Consider the following 27556-nt stretch of genomic DNA (forward strand, 5'->3'; position numbering starts at 1 on the left):
AGGTTTCCTGACACTCCCTACTTCTCCTTTGGGGCATCAGGTGTGAAGTCAGGAGAAGCACTAGGGATACTGCCATAACACAGGAGTCTTCTTATACGTCTTCAAATACTGTGGCTCTGTAAGCAGCACATGTCTGTAAGATGTTGGCTTGCCTGTGTGCAGGAGTAGCTCCTGGAGAGCCTCTGTGGGGCTTTGTGGATGAGATCACCTGAATTTTCCCTGCTGGATCAGAACTAGGTCTATCATAAGAAGAGAAATATCTGCAATTCTCTTCTCTAGAATCTGATATTAAAATTTTCATAATGGCATTGCTTATACATGCTTCCTCACCTTGTTCTCCTTTTATCAATATAAATTGACTTTTTCTCTCCTTCAAAGCAAAAGGCTAGTATTTCTTTCCATTCTACACAAGCTAAGCCTAGAATACCCGCAGTTAACTGAAACACTACTAACAAAAACTCTGTATTTTACAAAGAGTTGGAGGCAAGATGATGTAAAATTCAAATATAAGTATATGAAAGCCAAACTAGCCTTTGGATAGCTATGGGTAATTCTTTCTGTCCCATAAAATACTGGCAGTTCCTACTGTTTTTCATACTTTAGTTGCTGGGATTTCATACCAATTATGGTATTTATTTTAAATAACAAGCTATGTGAGTCCATCTAATTTCCAAGAACCCTATTGCCACAGTTCATTACAAGCTATGATTAGTGACAGGATTACATTGTTAATGTGTGCAGGTAATCTGAATATTAGACCTACCTTTTGTGTGTAGTTCTCCTTTCTGGTTACCTGGGAGTTGTCTGCTTATATTCCTTCACCTCAAATTTTTACCAACCACAAATTTCACACTTGTAAAACAGACATGTTGTTCTGTTATAGTGAATCTATGGCTTTGCTCTCAGTCCTCTTTCTATGTGTTATTAAAAATAAATTATTTTCTACATACTGCATGGGTGTTGTTGCTGATTAAAAGTTTGCATTAGGGTTTGAACTGAATCCTCAGCACAAGAGAGAAGGTAAAAGTTTGCTGGCAGCTTGCAACTCTATGGCATGTTTCTCTGAAATTAGAGGTGAGAGGGGAAGATACAATGATGGATCTTGGTATCCTTTTGGAGAAGGATTAGATGATAGACTAGAATTTGGTCTCTCGAAGACAGTTTTATTTTCTAGTGCAAGCTGGTGTTGGCTTAGACTATGTTCAGATGCTTATCTGAATTTTTGGCCAACTTGTGATACAGATCTACTGTTCTGATTAGTTTGTAACATCCCTAGAATATGGCTCAACTTTCCCACTAGCCCATACTTTCATTAAGAAATCATGTATTTAAACAGGGTTTACATCCAAAACTTATGGCTCCAGTTTCAAATTCTACAATGTGAAGTCAGCAATTGTCAGGTTTGCTGTGGCTCCTTGAAGGTGTAGGACAGCCCATACGACCCTGTAATAGCCACAGAGGCTTGTTAAACAGCAAGGGCTTGTGGTCGTGGAGATTTGGCAGGTTCATTCACATGAGAAACACTTTAGTGTTTTAGGTGCAAGAAGTGTAAATCATAGAATGATTTTGGTTGTAAGAGACCCTGGAGATCATCTAGTTCCAACTCCCTTGCCATGGTCAGGGATACCACCCACTAGTTCATTAATATATAAGTAGTTATATCCAGGCATGAAGTGGTTACCCTTTCTACTTAAATGCAGTCTTCAGCAATGTGTGCACTGCCCCATACAATTGGTAGAACAGTCCCTTCATGCAGCTCTGAAATACTGGATTAGGAGTATAGTAGCAGGATCTTGTGGTTTGACACTGGCCCAATGCCAGACACCCGTGAGAATTGCTCACTCATCATCCTCTGCCACAGCTGGGCAGAGGAAAAAAAAAATAACATTTTATGAGTCAGATAAGGACTGGGAGAAAACACCTCAAGGGCAAAACAGGCTCAGCTTAACGTGACAAAGTGAATTTATTACTAATATAATCAGAGGAGGATAATGAAAAGTAAAATAAGCCCTTAAAACACCTTTTTCCCTCAAGCCCCTCCCTCCTTTCCACTAATAGTGCAGGGAGACAGGGCATGGGGGTTTTGGTCAGTTCATCACCGAGATTTTCTTCACTGCTCTGGGAAAGGAGTCCTTCCCCTGTGAGACCATGGGGTCCTTCCCACAGGAGACAGTCCTCTGTGAACTTCTCCAGAGTGGGTCCACTCTCACGAGCAAAGTCCTCCCAAAATTGCTGCAATGTACGTCCCTCCTGCAGGCAGACAGTCCTCCCAAACCTGCTGTGCCATGGGTCACTCTTCCATGGGGTACAGTCCTCCCAAACCTGCTGTGCCATGGGTCACTCTTCCATGGGGTACAGTCCTCCAGGGATAAGTTGCTCCAGCCTGGAAGCAGGGCCCCTCTCTCCACTGGGTCTTCCACTGGTCACAGCCTCCTCCAGGCCTCCACGTGTTCCTGCACGTTGTGTTAGGATGCAATACAAGATATAACCAAAAGTATGTATTCTATTACCATCTGATAAAAACAGGTGTTCTTCATCTCTTCCATAACCCATCCCTCATAACTCCAGAGAGATATCTTCTGAAAATGAGCCAGCTGTTAAAACCAGGTAGGGCAGTCTTCTTTATCTCTTCCATGACCCATCTTCCCTTCAGGGAGGTATCTTCTATTAATGGGCCATTGAGTTGCACTACATGACTGATAAAATTCCATCATCCCATTGTGAGATGCTCCACCCAGGGGGAGGAGACAAGCATTTCCTATCTAAATATAAACTGATATTTGGAACACCATAAGCAGACTTTTCCCACTAGATTCCCAGAAGACCAGAAGAAGACCTTCTATACCATCACTAGACCTTCAGAGAAACACTACACCCTTCTAAAGGAGCACTGCTTCAACAGAACCACATCTGTCACTGCAGGAGGACTGCAGCCACCATTTAATGGGACTGCTACCAACACCCTGACTGATGGTTGTATTCTGACTGTCAGTGTTTTCGTACTACTGCATTTTAATTTTAATTTTCCTATTAAATTGTAGTTCTGACTTGGGATCTCCCGCTGGTTTGCTTTCAAACCACCACACATGGACACCTCCCCCACAGGCTGTGTGTGGATCTCTGCATCCCCCATGCATCCCCATGGGCTTCAGGGAGGCAATCTACTTCACCATGGTCATCACCACAGCCTGCAGAGGAATCTCAGCACCAGTGCCTGGAGCATCTCCTGCCTCTCCTTCTCCACCAGCCTTGGTGTCTGCATGTTGTTTCCCTCACATGTTCTCACCTCCTCTTCTTCTCTGACTAGGAAAAAGCCCAGTTTAGGCCAGCACCATGTCCATCTTCAGAGCCATCGATGATTGGCTCTGCTGGACATGGTGGAAGCTTTTAGCAGCTTCTCACAGGAGTCATCTTTATACCCCCCTGCTACCAAAAACCAATATACAGGGTATATTGGCATGTAGCATTTGCCACAATCATAAGACAGTATTCAAATGACAGGTTTGAGCTGTCACCAGAATTTATTTTCAATGGGAAAACCTGCAGATAATCTAAACAGGACACTTGCAGAGATTTTTAGTCCCTATATCGAGATGATCAAGATGATTTCAGTTCAAGTGAAAAGAAACCCTCATTCTGAGCCCTGTATTAACATATTTTTCACTTCGTTCTTTCCAAGTTGACTAAACTGAAAGCTATCTGCCTCAAATTTCAGAGTCAAGATTTTGTGCCAAGATTAGCTATGAAGTGGGTCAGCTATTCACAGCTGGTAATTTCTGTGACTATGGGATTTGTACCAACTTGTTGTTGTTATCTAAAATAACTGATGTTTCATAAAAACAAATTTCTGCTTGTGGATTGCTCTGAGAGTGGCAAATACCGCTTTTGTACCAGCTGATCATGAGTGACTGGTGACCAGCTGGGCAGGCCTGCCTTCCTCCTTGGGCACTGGTGGTCGAGGTGCTCTTGAAACAATCCAAGAAAGAATTGGAGTAATTTCTGGAGTCATCTTCTGGAAAGAGGAGGTATGCCAGATGAATTAAAACAATTTTTTTTGGTCATCTGATGTCATTTAGGGGAAAAAAGACCTTTATAATATATATTTGCAGCCACAAAGCCCCCCCAAGACCTTCCTCAGGGCAGGAGATAGCTGTTTGTCAGGCTTTTACATAGTGAACTGATCAGTGTAATAGTGAGAGGTGTCATGGGTACGTTGAATTCAGTGTTAATACCTCTCCTAGGCAAGCTTTGCCATAGATTTGGTCATATTATGTCCCCCTGGGGCCCACCGGGCAAGGGACTGCAGGGAACATCCCCTGCCATACTTCTCACCTGTGTGTGATGTGTATGCTCTCCCTCTCCCTTCCTCTTCCCATGCCTTTCTGCCTTGGCAGCAAAGCTCCTTGCTGCAGGGCAGGCTGTGGGATGAAGCCGTCTCCCTGTAGAGGGGGTGAGTCCTTGTGAGCCCCCTTTTCAGGGATACCTGGACTGGCTGAGGTGGTTCTCAGTAGATTCTAACAGGTGGGCCATGCAGAGCAGCAAGAAGCAGATTGGTGCACAGTAAAAACAAAGAACCCTTTGGACGCAGTCATCAGCTGCTGCTGCGTGCATTAGCCATCTTATGTCCTTCAGAAAGCCATCGTTTTATAACAGAAAATTTCTCTTTTGTTTCAAGTAGACTTAATTTCTATAATAACAACAAAGCCCCTCAATCAGGGTGATGAAGAAGCAGAATATCACGCGCTTGGTAGGAAGGGCAGTACTCGGGGAGGGGATGGGCTGTGGAAGGGGAGCTGGGGTGGCCGTGGCAGGGTGGCACATGGCCCTGTCCACCCTCAGCCCCGGGGGTGGACAGCTGCTGTCCGGTGACACCGGGACAGCGCTGGCCAGGTGTGTTTGGCCTCTTCTGGCAGCAAGGCTTTCATCATCCTTGCGCTTTACAGCCTGCCCGGCACCTCTGCCTTCGGCCACTCTTCCAAAAGCCCTGCTTTTTGCCAGGGAGCTGAGGTGGATGTTGTGCAGATTTGGCTCTGTCAGAAGAACAATTTCTTGATCATTTATGTTCAGTTAGTGTGATTTTGAAATTGGCTCGGCTACTGATACTTTGTCGCTAGCATCCCGTTGCAAGTGACTGCCTGTAGCATGTGGCATTTCTTGGTCTCCTCTTCGTTCACCATTGCCAGTTAATTAAATGACGCTTCCATGTATTTATTCAAGTCCTCAGCTACCGTGTTCTTCAGGCTGAGGTTAGATGGAACAGCCTGTCTCTGGTAAGAGCAGGAGGTGTTCCAGTGGTTACGGAGTGACTGAGTGTGAGCGGCCCCGGTGGGGCGGGAGAGGGGCTGGAGCATCCCGCACCCATTCCTTGTCAGCCATCACCACCTAGTGGCAAAAAGGCTCAGTCTGGATTCATGTGCCAGCTTACCTATTGAAAAAACTGCTTTTGCCTAAAACCCGAATTTTCAAGAAGGGTCATTTGCCGGTCTTATCCTGGATTCACACCAGCTTTTGTAACTATGCAAGATTTTCTTCCGTGCAGAGAATCGGTTCTGCCCTCTGCAAACGGACACCTAAGCTGACTCAGGTATGTTGTCTTCTGGACACCTCGAGTGTGTACACAGTTGAAATGGAAGTGTTTTATTTACGTTTGCTCGGGAAGAGAACTGACCTTTGACATCACCCAGGCTCACAGATTCACAGCCCCAGTCCTGAAATCCACGGAGGTGGGCGTCTGTGGTGTGGGTTTTCATCCACTTACATCAAAGGAGTATAAACCCCTGTCTCCAAAATAAAAGATAATCTGGTTCTAAGTCCTAAGTCCTTTAGTGGTGTACCCTAGTAAACAAAGGTGGTGATACTATGTAGTATTGAGGTGGGAAGGGCACCTTCATTTCCTCATTAAAAAGTTAGCAAAACTAAAAACTTCCTGAAGACCACTAAAAGAATAAATAAGAATAGAAACTATATTGCTGTCCTGGTCCTCTCTTTAGCACAGGCCATGCCTGTTTCAACTGCCTCAGTTGTGTCTTCATTTTCATTCTCCCTGCCTATACTTCTGGAATCTTAAATTTATGCCTCTTCCCTGGCAAATGCTCCTCCTTGTTCAGTTGGACTCAGGGTTTTGTCCTCTGCTTGTTTCACTCAGCCACTCCTGTGGAGCAGAGTCTACGGATGAAATCTGGGTAATGTCTGGCAACATTTTCTTTGGAAAGGGACTACAATAAAACTTGTCACCGACAGCTCAGCGTGCTCACTGTGGCAATTAAATTAACTCACAATGGAGTTATGGCTCTTTCATTTAGTTGTGATTATTCTTTTAATTTCACTATTTCCTAATGAATAAAATGTTTAATGCCCTTAATAAATATGTTGTCAAGGTGTTTGCTGGCAGTGAAGCCTCCCTCTGCCCATCACTGAACTAGTTGGCTCCCAGCATGGCTGAAATACTCCTCTGCCTCTGGGGGGACTAGAGAATGGTAGGATGAGCTTGTGTGTGCCCAAAAACTGTCCTTTGAGATGGTCCCTCTCTGCCTTTTAAACTCAGTTTTAAAGCTACTGTGTGCAAAAGAGTTTTTCAGCTTAGCCCCATGCTGTCCATTACCCCAAGTCTTCTTAGGGTTGGTGGGGAACCTGGGCAGGCTTGGGAAGTGCACAGCCATGCTGGCAGTCACAGGAGAGTCGTGGCTCTTGTCACAGAAATGGGTTCAGCTCCCATAAATCCAATTTGCTTTGCCTGCCATTGCTAGGCTTTGGGTGATGCCTCATCCATCCCTGAGCTCGTCAGACTAATCCCCACAAAGGGCTTCTGCCCGGGGGTGGTCCCAGCATATCTTGGCATGAACACCATGGCATGCCCTGGCAGCATGCAAAACTGGTGACTTTCACGTGCCCCTCCTAAACAGGTGCCTGCACAAAGCTCGAGAGGGTGGGATAATTAAACCATGCCATATTTAGGAGGTCACCTCTATAGCTTGGACCTCAGAAGGGTTGGTAGGCAAGGCAGACTGACAAAGAAACAATTTCAGGCTCACTTCTGGATGCGTTTCTTTGGGTAAACCTTGTGGATTTGGGGTGATGCTGGTTCATGATTAAACACTCCACTTTCCTGCCTTTTTTTCTTTCCCATGAGAAAAATTTTAAAAAGTATCTTCAGAGCCTACTATTTTATGCGAGGAGGACAATTTTCTGGAAACCTGCTATAGATGAATATGTTCTGTGATGCCAGAAGTGATTTTCAGGGAAAGGTGTATATACAATTCCTGGACTAGTTTTTTGGTAGTTTTATTTTGAAAAGTTTCTTTTGGGATTTCTCTCTAATAGTGATAGAGTATTAATGTAGAGTAAAATCAAAACAAAACCAACCTTCTTTTATGTGTTTTCTTGGCCACTACTAGCGGTGTGAACAAGTATGTGTGTTCTTATGACCAACATTCACCTTCCCCTCTCTTACAAAAGTACTACACACTCACTGCCGACTGGTGGGAGGTAAGAAATTCCTTCAGGAACAGAGGTCTGTGAGATCTGCCTGAGCTGCACTTCAACAAAGGGCAAATACCATGTGTGCAATATTTTTTTGTGAAAATACTTCTGAAGTGTAGGACACTCAGCCAAGGTTATCCTTGTTCTCCAGCTGAGGGATGATGGGCTGCAGATGTCCTCTGAAGAGCACACCCATCTGACCTTTAGTCAGTCTGCTGCCCGTTTGTCAACAGGATGAGAAGCAGGAATGGCAACATGCAGACATGGCACTGGGCAGCACAAAGCCGGCAAAACAAGTGGGAATGTGCTACCTTAGTGCCACAGCTGCCCATGGGCTCCCACAGAAAGCATTCTGCATGTGTCTCTGGTGCGATGCAGTGACTTAGGCTGAGGTTCAGGAAACACACCTCTGCATGAGCCTTCTCTCATGTTAAAGGCACCGAGTTGGTAGAAAGAAGGAGGGAATTGGGGTAGGGAAGCAGACAAAAAAGCATCAGCAAAGTTCTGTAAAGGAAAGCACTGCTGTGGGAGCCAGCTGAGAGTGGGGTGAGAGTCCCGCAGAACTCCCAGCTGTCACCAGTCACTGAGCAGAGACAGGAGATAGCAAGGACTGGGAGCACATAGAAATCCCTCACTGCTGACAAGCCTTCATGAGCACAGGTTCCCACTGTAAGGCAAATACGTACAGCTTGAACAAACAGTATGAACAGCGTTTGCGGAATCTCTTGGAAACTCTAGTGCTAAAGTCTACTACTTTGAAATTAGTAATTAGGCTGCAAAACGTGTGTAAAGAGTGATTTAAGGACTGAATGTGTCAGGCTGGATCTATGCTGATGTTTTGTAGGTCAAAGCCTCTAAGAAACAGCAGGCAGTAATTAGGCCCCCATCCTTTCACTGCTGCCTTATGTGTGACTGGCTTTCCCTCATCTTACACCAGCACACACTAAATTCCTCCAACCTGTCACATTTATTTTTGAAAGTGACTTCTCTAGGAAGTGGAGTATCTCTCATCCTCATTCCCTCTCAGCCCAGAGGAGCTTCTTCCTCTTTCATAACATTCTAATGAACTCAGAATCCGTTGAACTCAGAATCCTTTTTTCCATGATTTTATGAACAATTCAAGCCAACATTTACCTGCTTGCAGTGCAAGCTGCTAGGACTGAGACAGTGAGAAGTGAAAAGCTTGTTAGACCAATGACTGCATTTCATTTTTGCGGCTTGTTTCTCCTTCTTGGAGAGATATCCAAATGAAAATTTAAGAGATCAGAATAAAAAAGCATGGCTAGATAGAGGGTGGCATTAGTAACAAAATGGGAAAGGACATTTTGTTTGTGTTGCATCAGGATCTATTTTTAAGAGCTTCATGTAGTAAAATCACTTCTGGGCTTAATTTTGCTAAAAAACATTAAAAAACAATGCCCATGCTCACTGCAGAAAGCACTAAATAGTCCACTCCAGCCACTTCAGACAGGATGTATGGAAACAATCAGCATTAGTCTGAGGTAAGCACAAATAGAAACAACTACCTGATGACGCACAATAAAGAGAGAGAAGAGCTGATTTTGCTCAAGTAGCTTGAAAGAGCTAGTGGCATTGGAAGGATTGGCAATTTGTTTGACCTACTGCCTGCTCTAAATGGTGGCCGTCTCTCTGAATATGAATATCCCATTGAATATTTGTAGTAACTCTCCTTGAAACAAACCAGATGTATTCAGATCTTCTCTGGGTAAGGGGAGTCTGTTGTTACTACTGAGTCAGAGCTGGGTGGAGGGATCAGATGTCATTAAGTGCTCTGAAAACATGCTCTCTCTTCAACTGGCAGGAACATCTCAAAGTGATTGATTTTTTCTGTGTATAGCTCTAATTAAAGCTCTGTGTTTAAATTAAGCCTCTTGTTTTCCTGGCCTACAATGTCACATAACTGTCAGAACATTTCGTTTTAAGCAGAAAGCTCACCTGTAAAGGACCAGCCAGTATATATACTACTCTGAGATACTTTTAGTTATAAATGAGGTGGGATTTTAAAAATTTATATGGGAATGAGGCATCCAGGTTGTAATGAAATTCACTTTGATGAGAGCATACAACTTATTAAGGTGCTTTCAAAGCATCTCAAAGGGCAAAATGTCGTAACTCCACTTCAGATTCATTTTCAAAGGTGAGTGGTCAACTTTGTCAGAACACTTTCAGATTTAAAAAACATTTTAAAATTGACATTTCCTGACTTCAGAAGTCCTCACAAGCTAAAGCTGGTTGCACTCAGCCTGGTGCAGGTACCTATTCTCCTCAAATACTCAGTTAATGAGACAGGAACCTGGTTCCCCCATGGGAAATCCTCTCTTTCCAAGTCCAACCTGATGAAATGATGGCTCTGCAACTGGCAGGGTGTGAGTGAGACACCATCACTGACATTCCCTGGGAGCCCCTCTACCCTTAATTTCCTTTGCCTGACCCTTCACTCTACTCTCCCTGCCCCTGCTTTGGGCAGGTTATCTGACCCTATGGGTCACCTGAAGAATGATTTTCAGGCACCACTACAGTAGGAGAGCAGCAGGTGACACAGGTGAGCTGTGCAGGCAAGATGAAGTAGCTGTCTGTAGGTTAATTGCTGGGAAGGGTCACAACCTGACTTCACTGCCATGCTTTATCTGAGGGATAAAACAAAGTCCAAGCTGCTGCTGCTCGGCTCTTTCTGTGCTTTTTTCTGGAGGCTTTTGTAAGAAACAATGTATTTGACAGAATTAAATGACACAGTAACTGAGAAATATATCTTTATTATTAGAATGTTTGTATTCTAAAAACCTTTACCTGGGTTTTCAGTACAATCAAATTTCTTTCTAACTAACTAAACTGGCATTTGTTTAGCAAGTAAGTGTAAATTAGGCTTTGAAAAGTTTAAAAACATGCAACCTCTCTTACTCTTTTCCTGTTCCTCCCCCAAAAGGACAACTTACAGTCAAGATTTTGGCATGATAAATAATAAAATAAACATCTCATTTGTGAACTAGTAGTTGCACTTAACTTTGGTGACTAACAGAGTAGATAGGCATTTAAAAATAAAAATATTCTTTCAGTGTCAAGTGGTTAAAGAAATGAATATATTTTACTTCATTATCTTTCTAATGTTCAACTTTATTATCTTCAAAAAAGGTCCTTTTTTAAGGTTTGTGGAATGATGTAGGAAGCTATAAAAAAAACCTCAAGAATGCTTCAATTTTAGCTTGCCTATAAAAGTTGTTGTAACACACAATCTGACCCAAGCCCATGCAATACAATGAACAACTCCTTTTCACCACACACAATGCCTAGCATAAGGCCAAGTGTGGCCTTGTGACATAAATAAATATTGAAATATCACTACAACCTAAATACCTGAATTGCTTTTACACTGTGACTTTCTATTGAAACAGTGTTGATAAACTTTTAAACATATATCTGATTGTTCCATATACACTATTTAAAATAAAAGTGGGGAATAATACTCTTTCTTCTCTCTGCTACTTTCTGGGAGCTCTGTATACTGACAAATGTATGACATCTGTAGTTACCTGATTCTAGCTGACTGATTGGTTATCTTCTGCTTTAAAAATATTGCAACTCGGGTGCTTATTGCAGCAGTAATCATAGTAATACACTATCTTTTAATAGTCAGTTCTGCTCACAGACATACTTATAAAAAATGAAAAACATTTTTCACAAATCTTTGTACACATACTGTAAAAATCACCTTCCACATAAACAATTTACATCTGTTATGAGCGTTTAAAAAATAAATCACATAGACCTGTCTCACCTATCCTTTTTCTTGAGAAAATAAGAGAGAAATCAGTAACATCATCAGGATGTTGATATCTGTAAACATGGCATGAGGATTCATGTTACTGAAAAACTGTACACACAAAAAATCATCTTGATAAATAAATTCTCTGATAAATAAGAATCCTTTTAATTGGCACAAACCAGTGTAAACACACATATTCCTATTCTGCAGTCACCTCTAACTTGGTGACTTGGTGAACCCACTTGCACTTGGGTTCTCAGTTCAAAGTCAGTGATCTCTCAGCCCTGCAAAGATTCTTCAGTGATAAAAATGTGAAGGATTTGGGTTATAATGATGTTTACTTGAGCCTTTCATGCCTGAGACCAAGCACAGACATTGAACACAATGCCACACAGTAGCACGCTGCTTTAGCCTGTCACTTGCTGCACCACAGCTGATAACGTGCTGCTGGCACTTGGCACTGAAATTCCTCCTCTGGTCCAATTTGCCCTGTGCTTGTCAGGGCAGCTTCTGGTCTCCTTGCTAAGGGACACCTCAGAGGAGCCCAAACTTGTACCAACAGACATGGCTGCTGGCAAGATCAAGTAGCGTAACGTATTTAATAAAAGATGGAAATGTGCTTATAGCCAAAAACCCAGGGTAGTGATCTACTGCTGTAAACAGTACAATAACAACAAAAGTACAACAGTCTTCAAGTGACTTTGAGTAGGCCTTTTGCATCTAAGTATGCCTGTTAGTCACAGACCTTACATCTACCTAAGCTGAAAGATTGAGTACTTAGGTGCCGATTAAATGGACTCCTCTGAACTTCAGGAATTACAGAGGTGGAAAATAAATTACCAGGCCACATGCTGCCACTAAAATAATTAAACATACAGCCACAGTACTGCCCAGCAAGATAACTGCAGTCATTTAAAATATGCTCTGTAAATGACTAAATAAATACGTGAATAAATAGGAAAAACTCCATGTAAACTGAATAAAATGTCACTTCTTTTACAGCGGCCAAAAAGGGAATGGTGTAACTAAATGACATAAAACTTCCATATTCTATATATTATATCTAGTATGTTTTGGCACGGCCAGATGGATTGGAAAAAGTAGGATGACTAACTTCATTCAATATTTGTTGTGTTGAAGCCAAGTTCTTGTGTTGCTGCATATTGCTCACTGTTCCTATAGCGGTCTGGCCTTTTTACCCGTCTTTGATTTTGCACTCACTTTCCTGGCAGAGCAGGCTGGTTCACCCTTCTTCTGTGCTCTCCATATTTCTCTTGGGCAATCGACAGATTCATAGAAGCATTTCACTGGCTGCAAACTGGCTTTTTCATCCTTTGCTTTTTTCAACAAGATCCTTCCTTTTTGAAAGGAATGAGGCTTTGCATCAGGGATGTTATATGAAGAGGGTTGACTTCCTCGGCTCCTGAAATTAATAATAGTGATTATTAATAGCTATCATTCAGTCTTGCAAACTGAGTCCCCAAAATATTCCAAACCCTTACATTTTTGAAGACAAAATAGTCTTGTTTTACAGAATGAGGTTGCATGTTAAAAAGAGAGTTGCAAGATGAATTGCATTTCTCAGTATTCAAAAGCATTCCTCACAAAAATAACCCCTATGCATGTTACTGGTGCACTCTTCATGTGTGTTCATTTACACTTTTATTCTGATCAGCATTCTGCTGATTTTGGAGTGCTGAGACCTTACTGAGGTCTATACTTGGTGATCTGCAGGGATTTTAAAGATGCACGTGTTCACATCAACGTTCTGCAAAGAATGAACCTCCCTTGGTCTTTGGAAGACCACACAGTACCAGTAAGAGTAAAAGTAGGTGCAGGAACTGTAGGGAATTCTTTATGGAATCTCAGTGCTGCCCTGGACTGCACCTGGGCCTTAGGGAGCTGCTGCTACAAATGGCCAATAGCTCAGGGAACTCCATGCTCTGCCTTTGTGCTGACCACCCATCCAGAGAAACTTTAGCTTCCCTTTTAGGCTTTGATTTAAAACAGGAGAAGAAAGCGCAATACAAAAACTGGTGGGAAGAAGGGTGCGAAAGCTTAAAGGCCAAAGTAAACTGAATTCTTTGTTCTCTCTGTGATGATTCAAGCCCAGCAAGATTTGCAGAAATTGGTGAGTTCAGGTGGAGTGACAGCAAAAGGGCCCAGTGCTGCAAAGGCTGAACCATGCACTCTGCTTTGAAATACTACATCAAAACTGCAGTTCCACAGTTTAGCTGAGATCATTATATTCCCTTTAAACATAATCTTGAAATGTTTTACAGCAGATACATGTAGTGTAACATCAGAACTATGAATCTAAGGCAGCAGCAGCTCATGTCTACCCAGGACCTGTGAAGAGGTGCTGATGTACAAGTTGATGTCTTAAGGGATCCCATAGGGCTATTTTCCATAGCCTGTTATTTCTGAAAACCATGTATCTGTAGTATGACTTCTGGGAGTTAAATCATATTGCACACTTGACAAAGCCAGTTTTGGAAAAAGCTGCGGTTACTCATGTGCATACAGTGTAAACCCTCTCCTGCTCTTTAGGAAGATTAGAAGGGTGTCATGGAAGTCTGTATTTGTTGGTAGGAGGCAGTGAGGGCCATCTGACAATGTAAGAGCTAAGCCTTACCTATGTTACAGCATTACCTGGTTGGGAGCTTTGCTAAGCAGATTTCACTAGGGGGAGGTTTAGGGGTGTGAAATGCTGTGCAGGTCCAAGCTGGAGCTTGCAGGCACTGTGTCATCCTGGCTTAGTGCAGGCTTGGGCTCTGACCACTTGCTGGGGTTTAGGAATGACCTGTGTAAACGCACAAGTGTTGGCCACTCCAGTGTACCATCAGTTCTTGGGTACTGTTTTATACAGTCCATTACTTAGTCATTGTTTTAAAGATGCAGTGTTCTGTTTTCCTCAGATGCTGTTATGTTGAAGAAGATACAGAATTCATTCCCTAAGCATACACAGGCATTATTGCAGGTGATGTTAGGCAGTCCTCTGCTGCACTGAATGAAGCTATTAAAACCAGAAAGTCAAGGTCAACATGATCTGAGGGGCTACCTAAAGGGGCTAAACTGTATTTAAATTGAACGACTTCATGGTAGAGGAGATGGATGTCTGTCCCCAATTCACAGTCAGGGTAAGAAAATATCTAAGATGGAGGAAGATGCAGGTGACTGCATGTGAAGTGCACAGCTGCCAGCTCCAGATGTGGGAAATGCTTTTTCACTGAAAGCAGCAGCTCTGCAATGTAAGTGATGGTAAGAGAGTCTGAACTCCTACTCATACATTCCTAATCTGCTGTGTTACAGAGAATGACTTGTGGTAGTGCAGTGGGAAAAAGTCTTAAACTCATGCCTCCAACAAGGAAAGGCTGTCCTGAAGAAGGGTGCACTGCCTGACTGTCACTTGGCCAAGCAGCACATGATGCTCCAAACCACCTGCTGGTACTCATGACCAAATCACAAAGACATGGGAAACCAGCCCCAATTAGTTCTGCTGCTCCCAGGACAGCTGCTTGAGTAACCTGAGATTGTTAGTGCCCATCCTTTGTCAGGGCACTTGTTTGGTTATATGATTGTTACTATCAGTTAGGAAATGACAACTGTTTTTCTCCTACCTATAGAACGTTAGAGACATTTTTAACTGAAACTTGGACTGTGTTTGCCGAAGAGATTCAACTCCTGTAGCTTTGCAATAGGCTATTACAGTCAGCAGGAAGGAGTAATTTGTTTAACAGAAAATTAGCATTCTTTATTTTCTTTAGAGAAGATCTGATTTTAGTTTATTTTTAGCAGAAATCTGTTTTTCCTCAATTACATGACATAAATATAGACCATGTGCAGGTCCCAACCCGTAAGGTAAAATGCAAAAGCAGGAATGTGAGCATGTCAACTTAGTGTATTTAAGAAAAAAGGAGACATACATACAGGCATCTGGGTTTCTTATTTAATGAAGTGTCTGTAAACTGCAATGAAAACAAAACCAGGTTATTACTATTACATTTTCAGGTAGAGTACGAGGATAGAATATACACAGTCTTTAAAATTGTATTTCCATTCTCACGTGCTGTTAAAACTAGAACATCAACAAAGAAACCAAAAAAGCTGCCTCTTTTACAGATTATTACTCTTCCATCTTATGAACGTATTTTTTAAAGTCATAACGGGTGAGTTTTTAGTGGTTAATTTTTCCCATTATTTTTATTGTAACTATAATCAAATTGCTAAAGAAGTGTGGGCTGAACAGAGATCTTTCACATTAGATTAAACAGTATAGCTACAATGAGAAGTAATTATTGTGTTCAAGATAATTAATAAAGGCCAGTGGCTGAATAAGCTGTATGAAATTAACTTTCTCTCAGATCCTTTAATTTTTCAGTGATACATTTCCTTTACACAAGTGGCTAGGAAACTCCAGCTACAAGCCCTTGGCTCTGCCAGACTTGCACTGAAGGGTGGAGGGCAAGGACACAAGCTTTTCTCTCCCCTCCTGCATATCCTGAGACTAGCTAGGGACAGCATAGCTTCAATGCCAGCTCAAATTTGCATGACTTCATTTTTTACAGCAGTTTGGTTCACAGTGTGGAAACACTTTGTCTAGTCCCTCTTTTGGTAGGGGTCAGAAAAGGAGGTGTTTAATGCCAGCTCAGCTTAAATCGATTTTAGTACTAAATAGGTTCTTTGTATTGAGCTCTCATCACAGCTTTTACACTGAGCTTTTGAATATCATTTAATGAAGTCATTGAGACAAGCAAGTCAGATTTGGCATCTGAAAATGATTATGTTCTTGTAAATGTTCTTTCTGTCCCTGGTATTGTCCACACTTTGCAGATGGATTTTTGCCCAGCCTGACTTTTACTTGTCATCTGTCTTGGCTGGAGTCTGGAGCCATCTCATGGTGTACTTTCCTGTACCTCCTGAAGGTCAGGATGGTCAATATTTGGATGGATGACCTTAGAGGAATGCTGAAGTCACCCAGAAAGTAGGGCAGGTGCCTTAACTATCAGAGCCCTCCCCAAGGGACACTGCTGAACCTGGCATCACGATAAACACAAGGAGAGCAAGAGACACAATTTAATATTGAGGCCCATCTGTACGGTGCCCCATCATCTTCTCACAGATCCTGTTTGAGATGCCTGCACTGGATTTCAGCTTATCTACATTTATTCAGGTCTTACCTAAAGCTTGTTGTCTTCCAAAGGTAGCTCTGGGAGCCTTTCCTTTTCACCACTGCATACCTGTTCAGTGCTGTGCATGATCAAATGCCTTCTTCTCACATCCCAGGGTAAGCAACTACTTAGCACAGGCAGCATGGGGTATTCAATTAAACTGAAATGTTCCTTGGAAGTCCTGTGCCTAAAACTTGTCATATAAATGTAATGCATTGTAGGAAAATATGGAGTTTAGGTATTAAAAATTAGTGCTTTTAAAGAAATAATTGATTTTAAAAAGCAATGTTCTTAGATTTCTGATCCATGGGGTACAGGCCTGTGGGAATCCATTTACCATTTCTAAGAGTCCCATGATAGGTAACTACTACAAGCAAGATGATTTGCCAGTAAGCTGATGTATCACCTACAGGGATCTACGTCCTTCCTGAAAATCTTCCAACATGTTAAAAGAAGTGTTCATGGCAAAGGCAACAGCAGCAATAGCCAAAGCTGGAAAAAAATTTAAATATCTTTCAAATATTTCATTACTCTCTGCTCTCCCTTTGCCATCTTTGGCTGTTGCTGTCCTTATGCTCTCTGCTCCTTTCCCTCATGTAAAATGGCAGTTTAAAACACAAATAAAACACACATAAAGAAACATTTCCCAAATACATGTCTGCCTGCAGCAGCAATTAGCCTGAGCCAGTGAGCCCACCCGTACTCAAACTCCATCACTCTGGCTCCAGGGGGAGGGTGACAGTAAAGGGAAGGACTCTGCTGCCTTACCAAGTGCTCGTTGACGTCGGTGTGGTTGCACACCATCTGCTGGTTTTGGTAAAATTCTAGCTGCCTCTCTGCCACATCCACGCGCTGCAACAGGTTCTCAATGAAGTGCTGGAGCCTGGCTTTCCCCCGCACTTCTTTTTCTGCTGCTTCTTCCAGGAAGTGGTTGAAAGTAACAACTTCTCTGCAAGATGGAAACATTGCAAAGAGGCCACATTTAGGTAACAGCAGGTCCCTGGTCCCACCCTTGGCAAAAATTACTGGTGCTTCTCCAGTTTGTCATGGCGATAGCCTGTGGTGGCTAATTACTGTCCCTCACCATTATCAGAAGATTCCAACTTTTTTGTGGACAAAGTGGAGATCTGGAAACCTGAGTGCTGAATTTAAGCTTATGGACAGTGGGTTTGGAGTAGGGTTTTTCACATTATTTGGTGTCTTAGAAATAGTCTTTAGTGGTCCACAGGGTAGAAATATCACTCAGCATCACCTCTCAAGGTATCTGGAGACAGCTATATCTGCTTTCTCTTTTTTTTTACTTAACCATGAGAATATCAGCTCTGAAACATAAAGAGAAACAGATGAACTCCCAAATTTATCTTTTCATTTCATCACAATCTAACAACAGTCTCTTAATGTTGCTGCTGGGGCGGTTCCTAACTCAAAAGATCTACTGTGGCCATTAAACTTCATTTTGGCTGCAATCCTACAAGTATGTCCAAGCGTGGTGTTATGACCTGGAGCCAGAAGGAGCGTGGGGGATTAACAGATAATCTACAGATTATAGATCAAGGAGTACATGTGTGGGAAGAGCAAGTTTTAGGTAAGGAGTTTAGGGATGCCTCTTGTCTGGTAACAAAGCTGGAAGAAACAGACACCACCAGTGACTGTGAAAGCTCCCAGCTCTGTACTGAGACACTGCTCATTTCTAAGTTCTCTGCAAACTTACTATCAGTAATCAGGACACAATTTGGACAGGATATCAGAGGACTATTTGGGTGGAAGAAGTTTGGTTATAGACTGAAGCATGTATTACAAAAGAAGACAAATCCAAGCACGGAGGACTTCCCTGGTTAATAAATGCCTGGATAAATATTTTTTACTCTGCCAGTGAAGCCACGTTAGTTTTTGCTTTGTGCAGAACGAGTGGGAGTTGAGGGAACCAGTGCTTGCCAAATGAGAAAGGGCATGATTGCTCAGTAGAAATACATTGCCTGAGGAAAAAGCATTTTTAGTAGAAACTATGAAACAGTTCATGGCAGAAATAACCTTTCAAAGCTTAGCTTGTTTATAACAAATCCAAAGTTTCTCTGCATTTTGTTGTTTTAACTCAGCATAGTTGTAGTTAACTGGTTTAATGCAGTATAGCTGTTTCAACAGTGAGCTGCTTTGTGCTAAGAGTTAGGCACAAGTGGTCAGCCATGGAAATTCACCACCCAGGATTCAGGCTGTGCCTGCCTGCTCCATACTACAGCAGAGATCTGTTTGCATGGCTGATCCAAGGGTAGGAATGAGGCAAAAACAAGCATATATTGTTTGGATGAAGAACACTGATGAATACTAGTTTATATTAATTCACCCATAAAATCTGTCTTAAGAAACAGAGAGGTAACTTCTTTGTTAAGCTCACCTAATCCATTTCATTTCAAGGCTCTGAACAGTTTTAGTGATTATTAGCTTGCCCAGAGCAACCTGATACTAAAGAGCCATTGAGGAATGACTAGGGAGAAGCCAATCTAAACTAATTAAAGTAAATTTTAGGGCTTTATTGTCACTGCACTGTAACCATTGATTTTATGATGGTTTTGGGTTAATGCAGGAGCAACCTGAAGCCCTTGCCATTTCATTAGGGTCCACTTTTAAAGGGAACAGGGAGCTCAAAAGGACAGCAACTCAGCAGGTTGGCTCCAAATTCCTTTCCTTTGGGGTAAGGAAGAGCTGTGCATAGCCTGCCAGGCTGCTGAACCTGTAGTGGGAAGGTGGGAGAGCAGGGAGCTGCCAGCCTGGAACACCATGAGGATGCCCCTCCCAGAGACACAGCTTCTGAGTTTTGCTGCAGCAGGAGGCCACAAACATGAGTAACTGGCATTTTCTTTAAAGGGTGATAGTTTCAAGAATGCCAACATTTTAAATTGTCTCAGCAAAGGTAATTAATAAGAATTCATTAATTGCCTGTTCTGTGGCACAAATAATCACCAACAGATTTTCCTTTCCTACAAATATCTCATTAATATGCCATAAGGAGGCCAGGGGAAAGCAGTGTTTTTTTCAGGAAGATCTAAATGACTATCAAGAAGAGAAGAGACTCGTAATGTCAGTAGATTCCCTAGTATTGTCCTTGCTTTCTAGAATAATGATAACTTGGCATCCTACATACCATTATTTGTAGGAACTGCTCTTAGCAGCAGTAGTAGCATATCCATAACTTCTCTCTGTTTAGCTGCTTCATGAACTTTTAATAACTTTAATCTAAAAATTTTCCTTTGGGTTGCAATGCACTCTGTAAATTCCCTTTGGAAAGACAGGTGCCAGAACACACCCACACATTAGGGCTCTGTTACATGCCTTGCACTGATAAGCAGTACTTCTGTTAGTTCAGCTACTTTCTTTGCTTCCACTTCATTCTCATCTCTCAGAAGAACAAGATCAAGCCCCGAGGAGTGACTACTAATAGGTCTCTCTACATGCTCCAACACTTCTTCCTCAGAGAGCTCACTCCATACCTCAGCTATGCCTTGGTTACCTAAAGGGAACTCCCAGAAGAATTTTTACCTTCCTCCCACAGTGAACAATAGGGAAATGGTTCAAAGAACTCATGTAGCTTCCTGCAGCTACTGTTTATCTGTCTAATTACCCTTCTTGTCTCTTGTAGTTTGCCCAGACTTTTCCTTAGTCATATTGATGACCCTCTCCCTTCAATTTTATTTCTGGATATCTGTGATGATTTTTTGCTTACGTTCTTTATTTTACTTTCAGTTTATTTCTCCAGACCTCTGCCAAGTTTTTGAGGATTATATGACAGGATTTCTGTCTTTCACTCTCTATTCTTATGCTTGTGGAAAGATGGATGTTCACAGAGGTCTGACGCTGCTGTTCATGAAGTCAGAGGGAAGCTGAAGCCACAAATACTGTGTGGCCCACTTGGTAGAGGCATAAACCAGAGCACAGCAGCATGGGCCCACTGGGCTCTATGCTTTGACAGCACAGCCTTGTGAGCAGCATTTACCTGAAACAGAAGTAATTTTGTTAAAGCAAGGCTCAGACCTGAGGTGTTGTCCTTTCTAACAAGAGGTCTTGCTACTCTGCACTGACTATTCTACATCTGGAGCACTTCTGTTATATTGAGAAAAGGTTACATGGAGTTATTAACTCTCCTGAGAACTCCTCTGCTCTCAGCATTATCTCTTCACCGCTGTGCTCCTCTGCCCAGCAGACTCCTGCACCCTTCCACCCAGCTCTGCACTCTGGCACTTGCTTATAGGGCTAAGCAACAGATCCTGACGCTACATTTTTTAGGTGGTGTAGATGATGCTCAGTGCACCCTAGATCTCTGAAATTTCTGTCATCTCATCTCTTCACAGTTTACTATACCAATACTAAGGTATACTGTATGCAAAATATTTACAGGGCTGTGACTGGGCAGCAGGGAGAAGGATAGGTTTCTTGCTTCATCTTGGGGGGTGCTCCTGTCAGATGAAACCTTTCAGGAAGGGGGAATTGCTCCTGCTGCCCAGAGAGCAGAGGGTGTATTGCCAGCAGCAGGGTGAGGCAAGTGAGAGGGAAGGACAAGGGGGATGCAGCCTGGGAGGTGTCCAAGAGGAACAGGAGATGCCTGTACTGCCAGAGTGTCAGAAAGGAGCCCTTCCCAGAGCCAGAGGAGTCCAGGGGAAATTTATTGCAGCAGAGCAGGTATCTAAGGGGAGTTCAGCTGAAAAAACAAGTGCAGGGGAATAAACTCGCTGTTAACAAGAAAAATTTGCTGCCAAAGCTCTTATTTTAATCTGACTCTGCCAGGGAGTTAACCAGTTACAATTAACTAGACTTACAGAGTTTGGCATTTTGCATCCCAACTGCAGCCTAGCCCAAAAACTTCTTTCTGGAGACTGTTACCATGAAACAACTTGAGATGTGGTAAATAAAAGTATAAATCATAGGCTGACTAGGAGACATTTATTATTCTGCCTTTACCACTAGATTATCCGGTGCTCCTTTATGAGCAAGCTGCGGTTGCTGTTTACTGGAGCAGTTACCAGCACAGATATCCTGGGATATGCTTAGTAGTTGAATGACTTTCAGCAGCTAAGCATGTGATGCACTGAGTAGATGCAGAGGGTAGGACAGCTCCAGCTCCTTAACACCTGACAAGAAGGGCTAATGAGTTCTCACACTGCAACTAAGCCTTCCCACGGATGCATAGCAGTGGCCCAGGACTGTGCACAGCAACACTGACACCTGCAGCTGGTCTGTAGGTGGAGATAAGCATGAGGCTCCATGCAGATTTTGCAGCCAATATCAAATCACTTTAGGGAACTACATTTAGCATAACTCTGCCTAAAATCAGTAGAAAACCAAACACATTATTTTATCTGAAGGTGGGGAAATTCCTAACACAGTAAATAGTGATTTGTCATAATATTTGATATGTATATTCATTAAGTATTAATGCCACTGACCATATCCATCACCCAACTGGCATTTTTGCCTGACGGCTGCTGTTATTCATTAGGTTGTGGTTTCACATTGCCACACCACTAAAAGCACATTTGATTTAAGAGATTCACACCTCCTCCCTCAAAGTTATTGCACCCATTCAGTGGGCTGTGTTCTAGATCTGAGCCCTGAATTTACTGGGGTGACACTGAAGATTTTAAGCTTTATTTCACAGAGCCATTCTGTGGGACAGTCATGCTAAGCTTAAACCGTGCAGCTGCATGGGGGGGAGTAATCTCTTGAGTAGGAAGATGAAAGAAAACATGAAAGAGGGAGCAGGATTACCTAAAACTGAGGGTGGAAGAACAATGTGTAATTGTAGTTGTACTCTGCTTAAAGCAAATCAAAACTGTTTTGCTGTACAATTGAAATCCCTGTTTTAAGGAAAGCTGTTTTAAAGTACGAATTGCAGCGATCTCTAAAAGCCAGCTCTTACTGCCATTGTCAAGATACTAGCTGCACAGATAATTTCATTAATTGCAAACTTAAGGTGAAGCCACTGGCAAGAATAACAACAGCTATTCTGAAAAAATCCTTACATTCCCGGCTATGTCAGAGCAGAGGCATGACCAGTCTCAAAACAACTGCATTAGACTGGTTACAGAAATTACTGTCGGAGATATGGCAAGGTACAACATTAATGATCTTACTCTATGATTAGGAGACAAACTCCTTAAGTTACCATTGAAGATAGATTCCAGCCAAAGACCATCACTTCAAATGCTTACCCTCTTCAGACTTACTGAAACTCAAACTCTACCAGTTTCAATTTTCTTACATAATATCCAGAAACAAGCCTCTCAGTGTCCCCTAGCTGTTAAGTTCAGAGCTAGTTTTTGTTTCAATGGTTTTCTCAGTATCTTATTCAACAAAGTCTTACACCCTTTGGGCATGCTTCTTTGTTATCTTTTAGATCACAGTACTCACTCTGAGTTGCATTCTCCTTCATCAAACATTGAATAATCCCTTTCAGGACACATTTTCTAATTAAATAATTCCTTTGCTCAGCAGCTCCGTGCTTACAGTAATACTATTTCAACTGTGTATTAGTACAGTCAGTGTTGTACCTCCAGCTGTCCTACTCCTCAACACAGTTCACCTCCATGAGGACCTCACACCAGTATCACAGCACATACCTGCATTTATTGGCACTGCCATTGAAGTAAGGAAACAAAGAGAAAAATTAACTAAAAAGGTATCGTCACTGCATTGGTGTCCTTGTTGGACTGCTAAATGCCTCATTTAAAACAAAAAATAATCAACTGACAAGTCTAAAGAAATAACTCCACTGATCCTACAAGTTCTTCAAATGTGCAGCCCTCTTCCTGCTGATGGCCTAAACCTACACTCCGATGTTTCAGAGAAGATCTTTTCTCTGCTGCTAAGAGGAAAAGTTTTGCAGCTCCACTAGCTCAATATCAGTGCTAATTTTAGGAAAAGTTATCCATATTTACAAGATTGCTTATGGAAAAAAAAAATCCAAAGAAACTGATGAAAGCATTTATTTCTGAAGGTCAGCAAGTATCAAAGCAGTCCCTAAGGGATGCCTTTGACTTTCCACAACCTGCGGTGAGAACTGCTTCTGCAATTTCCATTAAGCAGTCTTGTTTGGCTTTCTAATCATCTGGACTTTTTCCAGAAATCAAAGGCAAAGTTGAGATCCTCCTTTTTTGAAGGACAATGTCTTTTTAGCACACCAAGTAAGTTTTTAACACATAAAGGACTGACTATATCGACAGGTCTCAGAGTTTACCAATGGCCTATGAGAAAGCCAGACAAGTGTCACTGTTGTTACCAAAGTCATAAACATCCTATTTTCTCTCCTTTACTGCAGCACATCACCCAGTGCCTCCCTGCTGCTAGAGCAAAGCTAACTGTCCCAGGCATTTTTAGAGAAACAAATCTGAAAAGCTGCTCTAGAACTATCAGTCCTGTTCTTACAAAGCAATTTTTATACCTACCTGTCTTCTCAATTTGCTAATTATACAATGACCTTTCAATTGGAAAGCCAAACAGTGCATTTTTCTATGGCACTATCCCTTGTTACCTCCAAAGATGGGAAATGCAGGAACCATCTATGTGAGGAAAAACTCAACACACTTCCAGATTTTCCTAAGTGAATTTAACCTATTTCACCCTGCCTATCCTCCCAGCATCCTCAGAATAACTTGAGAGGCAATGCTGTGGGGCTGGGCACAGACACAGGCAATAACATACTCTGACTCCCTTCGTCCCCCCTTGGTATTCAAGGCTGATATTCTTCCATCCTACCCACTACCATGCATTATGCACATTTACCTTTAGAAATTAACACACTACTGTGTAAGAGCTGCTCACTCATTCCTATTGCTTCTCTTGCTTCAAAGTCTTTTTGTTGAAAGTGGAAGCAAAATCTCAAAGAGCAATACCTTGTACTCTGTGAAGTCTCTTGCCTCTTTTGGTTAGAGTTTCTTACTAGCCAAGTAACCTTCAGCCTTCCCTGTAACACCAACTTATGAGCTACCTCACCATTTGTTTATGCATTCACCTTCCTCCTTCCAAGACTAGAACCCTAACAGCAATCATCTGAGCTCCTTCCCCTTTCCTGAGCCTGGCAAAATGCCCTAGTGTGAAGGACAATGTTTTGTCCCTTCTTCTCATTCTGTATTCAGTCTTTTCTGGCCGCACAACACCAGCCTGACAGTGCTGCTGGTAAGTAGTGTGCCAAAGAGCAAGTGGCCTCCTCCTTGCTCCTTTTCCTAATGCAGTTAAAAAATCACAACTTTAGCTGTCTTTTTCTTTTCAAATATCAGTGTCCTTTGCCAACCGCCAACCCATTCTTTCTACCCAGATGACTCAATTTCCCCTTTCCCCACAACGTCTCTTCTTCTACAGCATTGCCAGAACTTCGGGTTTGTTCCACTGAATGATTTCGTTCTCCTGACAGTCATGTTTTTCCTTTTGGGATCCTTGATTTTTAAAAACACATTCTGCCTTTAGTTTGGGGTAAGATTCATGCCACTTAACTTGAGAGATCTGAAATTCTGCATTTAGCCTAAGACAGCTGCTTACCTGAGGCCTTCTGGTAGTCTGCGGAATGAAAAAGGACCTTCACAGAGCAATCCCTCCCCCTCTGAGATAATTTTCTAGAAGAAATAGGATGACTAACACTGTAAAAGAGCCCAAGAGGGCAGCCTGGCTAGATGGGAATTCCAAAACTGCTTGAAACTATGTTATCTCCATGGCTTCCCTCCAGCATACTTTCTAATCAGCCTCAGTTACACTACTACCTTCAGCTTCACCTTAAGTCCTTCAACCTTCTCTTCCATGAGGATCAACTGATACTTTAAAGGAAGATCTTCAAGGAAGATCTCAGAGGCTCAAATCCCACCACCTTTATGTATCCCCTCTTCTGGAAAATCTAGAGCTCTGATTCAAGATAGATGCCTCCTACTGATGTGGGAAGCCATCCTCACCTTTTCTTTCTTGTCCTTAAGACTACAGGAAGGAATGATGAAAGCCCTCCAAACTTCCTACGCTGAACTCCTACACCACCTTCCTTATTTCTTGTAAGATCAGTGTCATGGCAACTACCACATCTCATCTTTCCTTTGTAAGCTGATGAATTGGTTTAGAGGCACACCATTTCCACGGGTCTTTATTTCCATTTCTCTAAAATAAGTTGTGTTGCTCTGAAAAGCCTGAAAGGTTTCAGCAAGTGCTGAATAAACTAAGTAGCTCATGTATAAATTATATATCAGCTATCACTACATATTTAATGCATGCACCACAAATGTATTTTGAAATGGCTTAGGTTAGTCAGAGCTCTGGCATCTGCTTCCCAATCCCATATTAAGTGATTCCCGTTCCACAGTTCTGTGTCCATGTCAAATACTAGACATGAACTACTTGGACATGGCCTTTTCAACACTGCCTCCAGTAAAGCCTTGTTGATGTGCAGGAGACCATCACATTTCACAGGCATCCTGCTGACCACGGTGAGATGGCTTAAGGGAAAAGGTGCTATTTGGTACTCTCACATACTTCATCCAGACTTATCCACCCGTATCTTCTTAAAAAGAGGTGCCACTGTAAATCAGAACTACAGGCTGATGAGAGCTTCTGCTTGTCCCTACCCCCATGAAATCAGAGGCACAACACAGGCATTATAACGTGTAGAAGTTAGTTAGTCACTGGGGAGCCAAGTATGAAAGCCACCTGCTAAGGGAGCCGTCCACTGCCCGGCAAGGGACATGGTCACATGGGCTACAACTCTAGAAATATCGCGATCTGGAGCTGGTGAGCTCCAGGGCCTTTCATAATCAGCAAGTAACAGAGCCATTCCCGCTCTTCTCCCCCAAAGGCTGTCACTCACGCAGGAGCTGGCCAGCCCTCGCCATGCCATCGGCTCTCGCCTCCCCACTTACTCCTCTTTCCGGTGAAGCTCCTCCTCGGACTCGCTGAGCCGCTGCTTCAAGGCTGCGATCATCTCCACCGCCACGTCCACCTGCCTGCTCAGGGCCCGCTCCCGCCGCTGCACCTCCTGCTTCTTCTGGGACAGCTGCACGAACGCTGCCCGCACCTCCAGCAGCTCCGCCGTCTTCTGGGACAGCTCTTTGGTAAGCTTGTCGATCCGCTTCTCGATCGTTTTGTCCACGGCCTCTACCATCCTGTTAAACTTTTCTCTGACGTGCGCCTCGAAGGAGGCTTTGGAATCAGCGGCCGGGAGGCCGGCTTTGGAAAGCTCGGTGGGAGACTCAGCCGACACATAGTTGGCCAGGTAGGAGCCGGGCCGTTCCGCCGCCAGCTCCCGCGGCCGCTCGCCCTTCCCGCTCCCGCAGGACGCGCCCAAGTTGAGGCGGGGCCCCGCGGCGCAGCCCGGGCTGCCCTGCACCGCGGGCTCCGGCGGAGACACCGGCTCCGCGTCCTTCAGCGGCGAGAACAGGCTGCTCCTGGCCAGGAGGCTGCTGTCCGGGAAGCTGTGGCTGTACTCCAGGTGCACCCGCAGCGAGGAGAGGCTCCGGAACCTGGTGTGGTCGCCGCAGCGCGGGCAGCGGAAGGGGAGGCTGACGCTGCCGAGCGGCTCCGGCCAGGGGTGCCCGCCTTCATCCCGGGCCGTCTGTTGCATTCCTCGCCCGGAGGGAACAGCCCACGTCCGCGCCCCACGGGAAACTTGGGAAACTTTCCCGGCGATTCCTCAGGGGTACCGCGCCATCTCCGCCCGGCGCCCGGGGACGCGCCCTCAGGCGCGGCGCTCCAGCCGCACGGCCCCGCCGGCTCCGCTCGCCTCGGCGCGGCTCCGCTCGCCTCGGCAGCCGCCCGGGCCTTGCCGGAGCGGAGCGGCACCGGGCCCCGGCTTGGCGTGGGCCTCGGCCGCTAGCAAGGTCGCCGCGCTCACCCGACTTGTTGCTGGCGGCGGCAGCGGGGCGGCGTTTTCAGCAGAGCCGTAAATCAGCCCGCGGGGCGTGGCGGGCGGGGCGAGGATACGGAGCGGGGAGCGGCGCGGACGCGAGGATGCTCAGAGGCGGGGATGCTCAGAGGCGGGGATGTTCAGAGGCGGGGATGCTCAGAGGCGGGGATGCGGAGGGGCAGGGATGCTCGGTGGGGATGCGGAGGGGCGGGGATGCCCGGTGGGGATGCTCAGAGGCGGGGATGCTCAGAGGCGGGGATGCTC

The 27556-nt window shown here is 43.8% G+C and overlaps 1 protein-coding gene across 2 annotated transcripts; it reads right to left on the reverse strand.

Annotated features, from left to right (window-relative positions):
* Window positions 1-12436: 12436 nt before the first annotated feature.
* ZNF365 (zinc finger protein 365) lies at window positions 12437-27010 on the reverse strand. Of its 2 annotated transcripts, none has more exons than XM_062496741.1 (4): window positions 26310-27010; window positions 17200-17380; window positions 15191-15228; window positions 12437-12683 (listed from the first exon to the last, which is right to left on the reverse strand). In XM_062496741.1, exons 1-4 carry the CDS (start codon window positions 27008-27010, stop codon window positions 12437-12439), a joined length of 1167 nt encoding a protein of 388 aa, XP_062352725.1. The 2 variants fall into 2 exon arrangements, with proteins under 2 accessions (XP_062352725.1, XP_062352724.1); XM_062496740.1 differs by having other exon boundaries at window positions 15191-15269; window positions 17154-17380.
* Window positions 27011-27556: the final 546 nt, after the last annotated feature.

The sequence above is a fragment of the Cinclus cinclus genome, chromosome 7 (genome assembly GCF_963662255.1).
Source record: "Cinclus cinclus chromosome 7, bCinCin1.1, whole genome shotgun sequence".
In the NCBI taxonomy this organism is placed as follows: domain Eukaryota; kingdom Metazoa; phylum Chordata; class Aves; order Passeriformes; family Cinclidae; genus Cinclus; species Cinclus cinclus.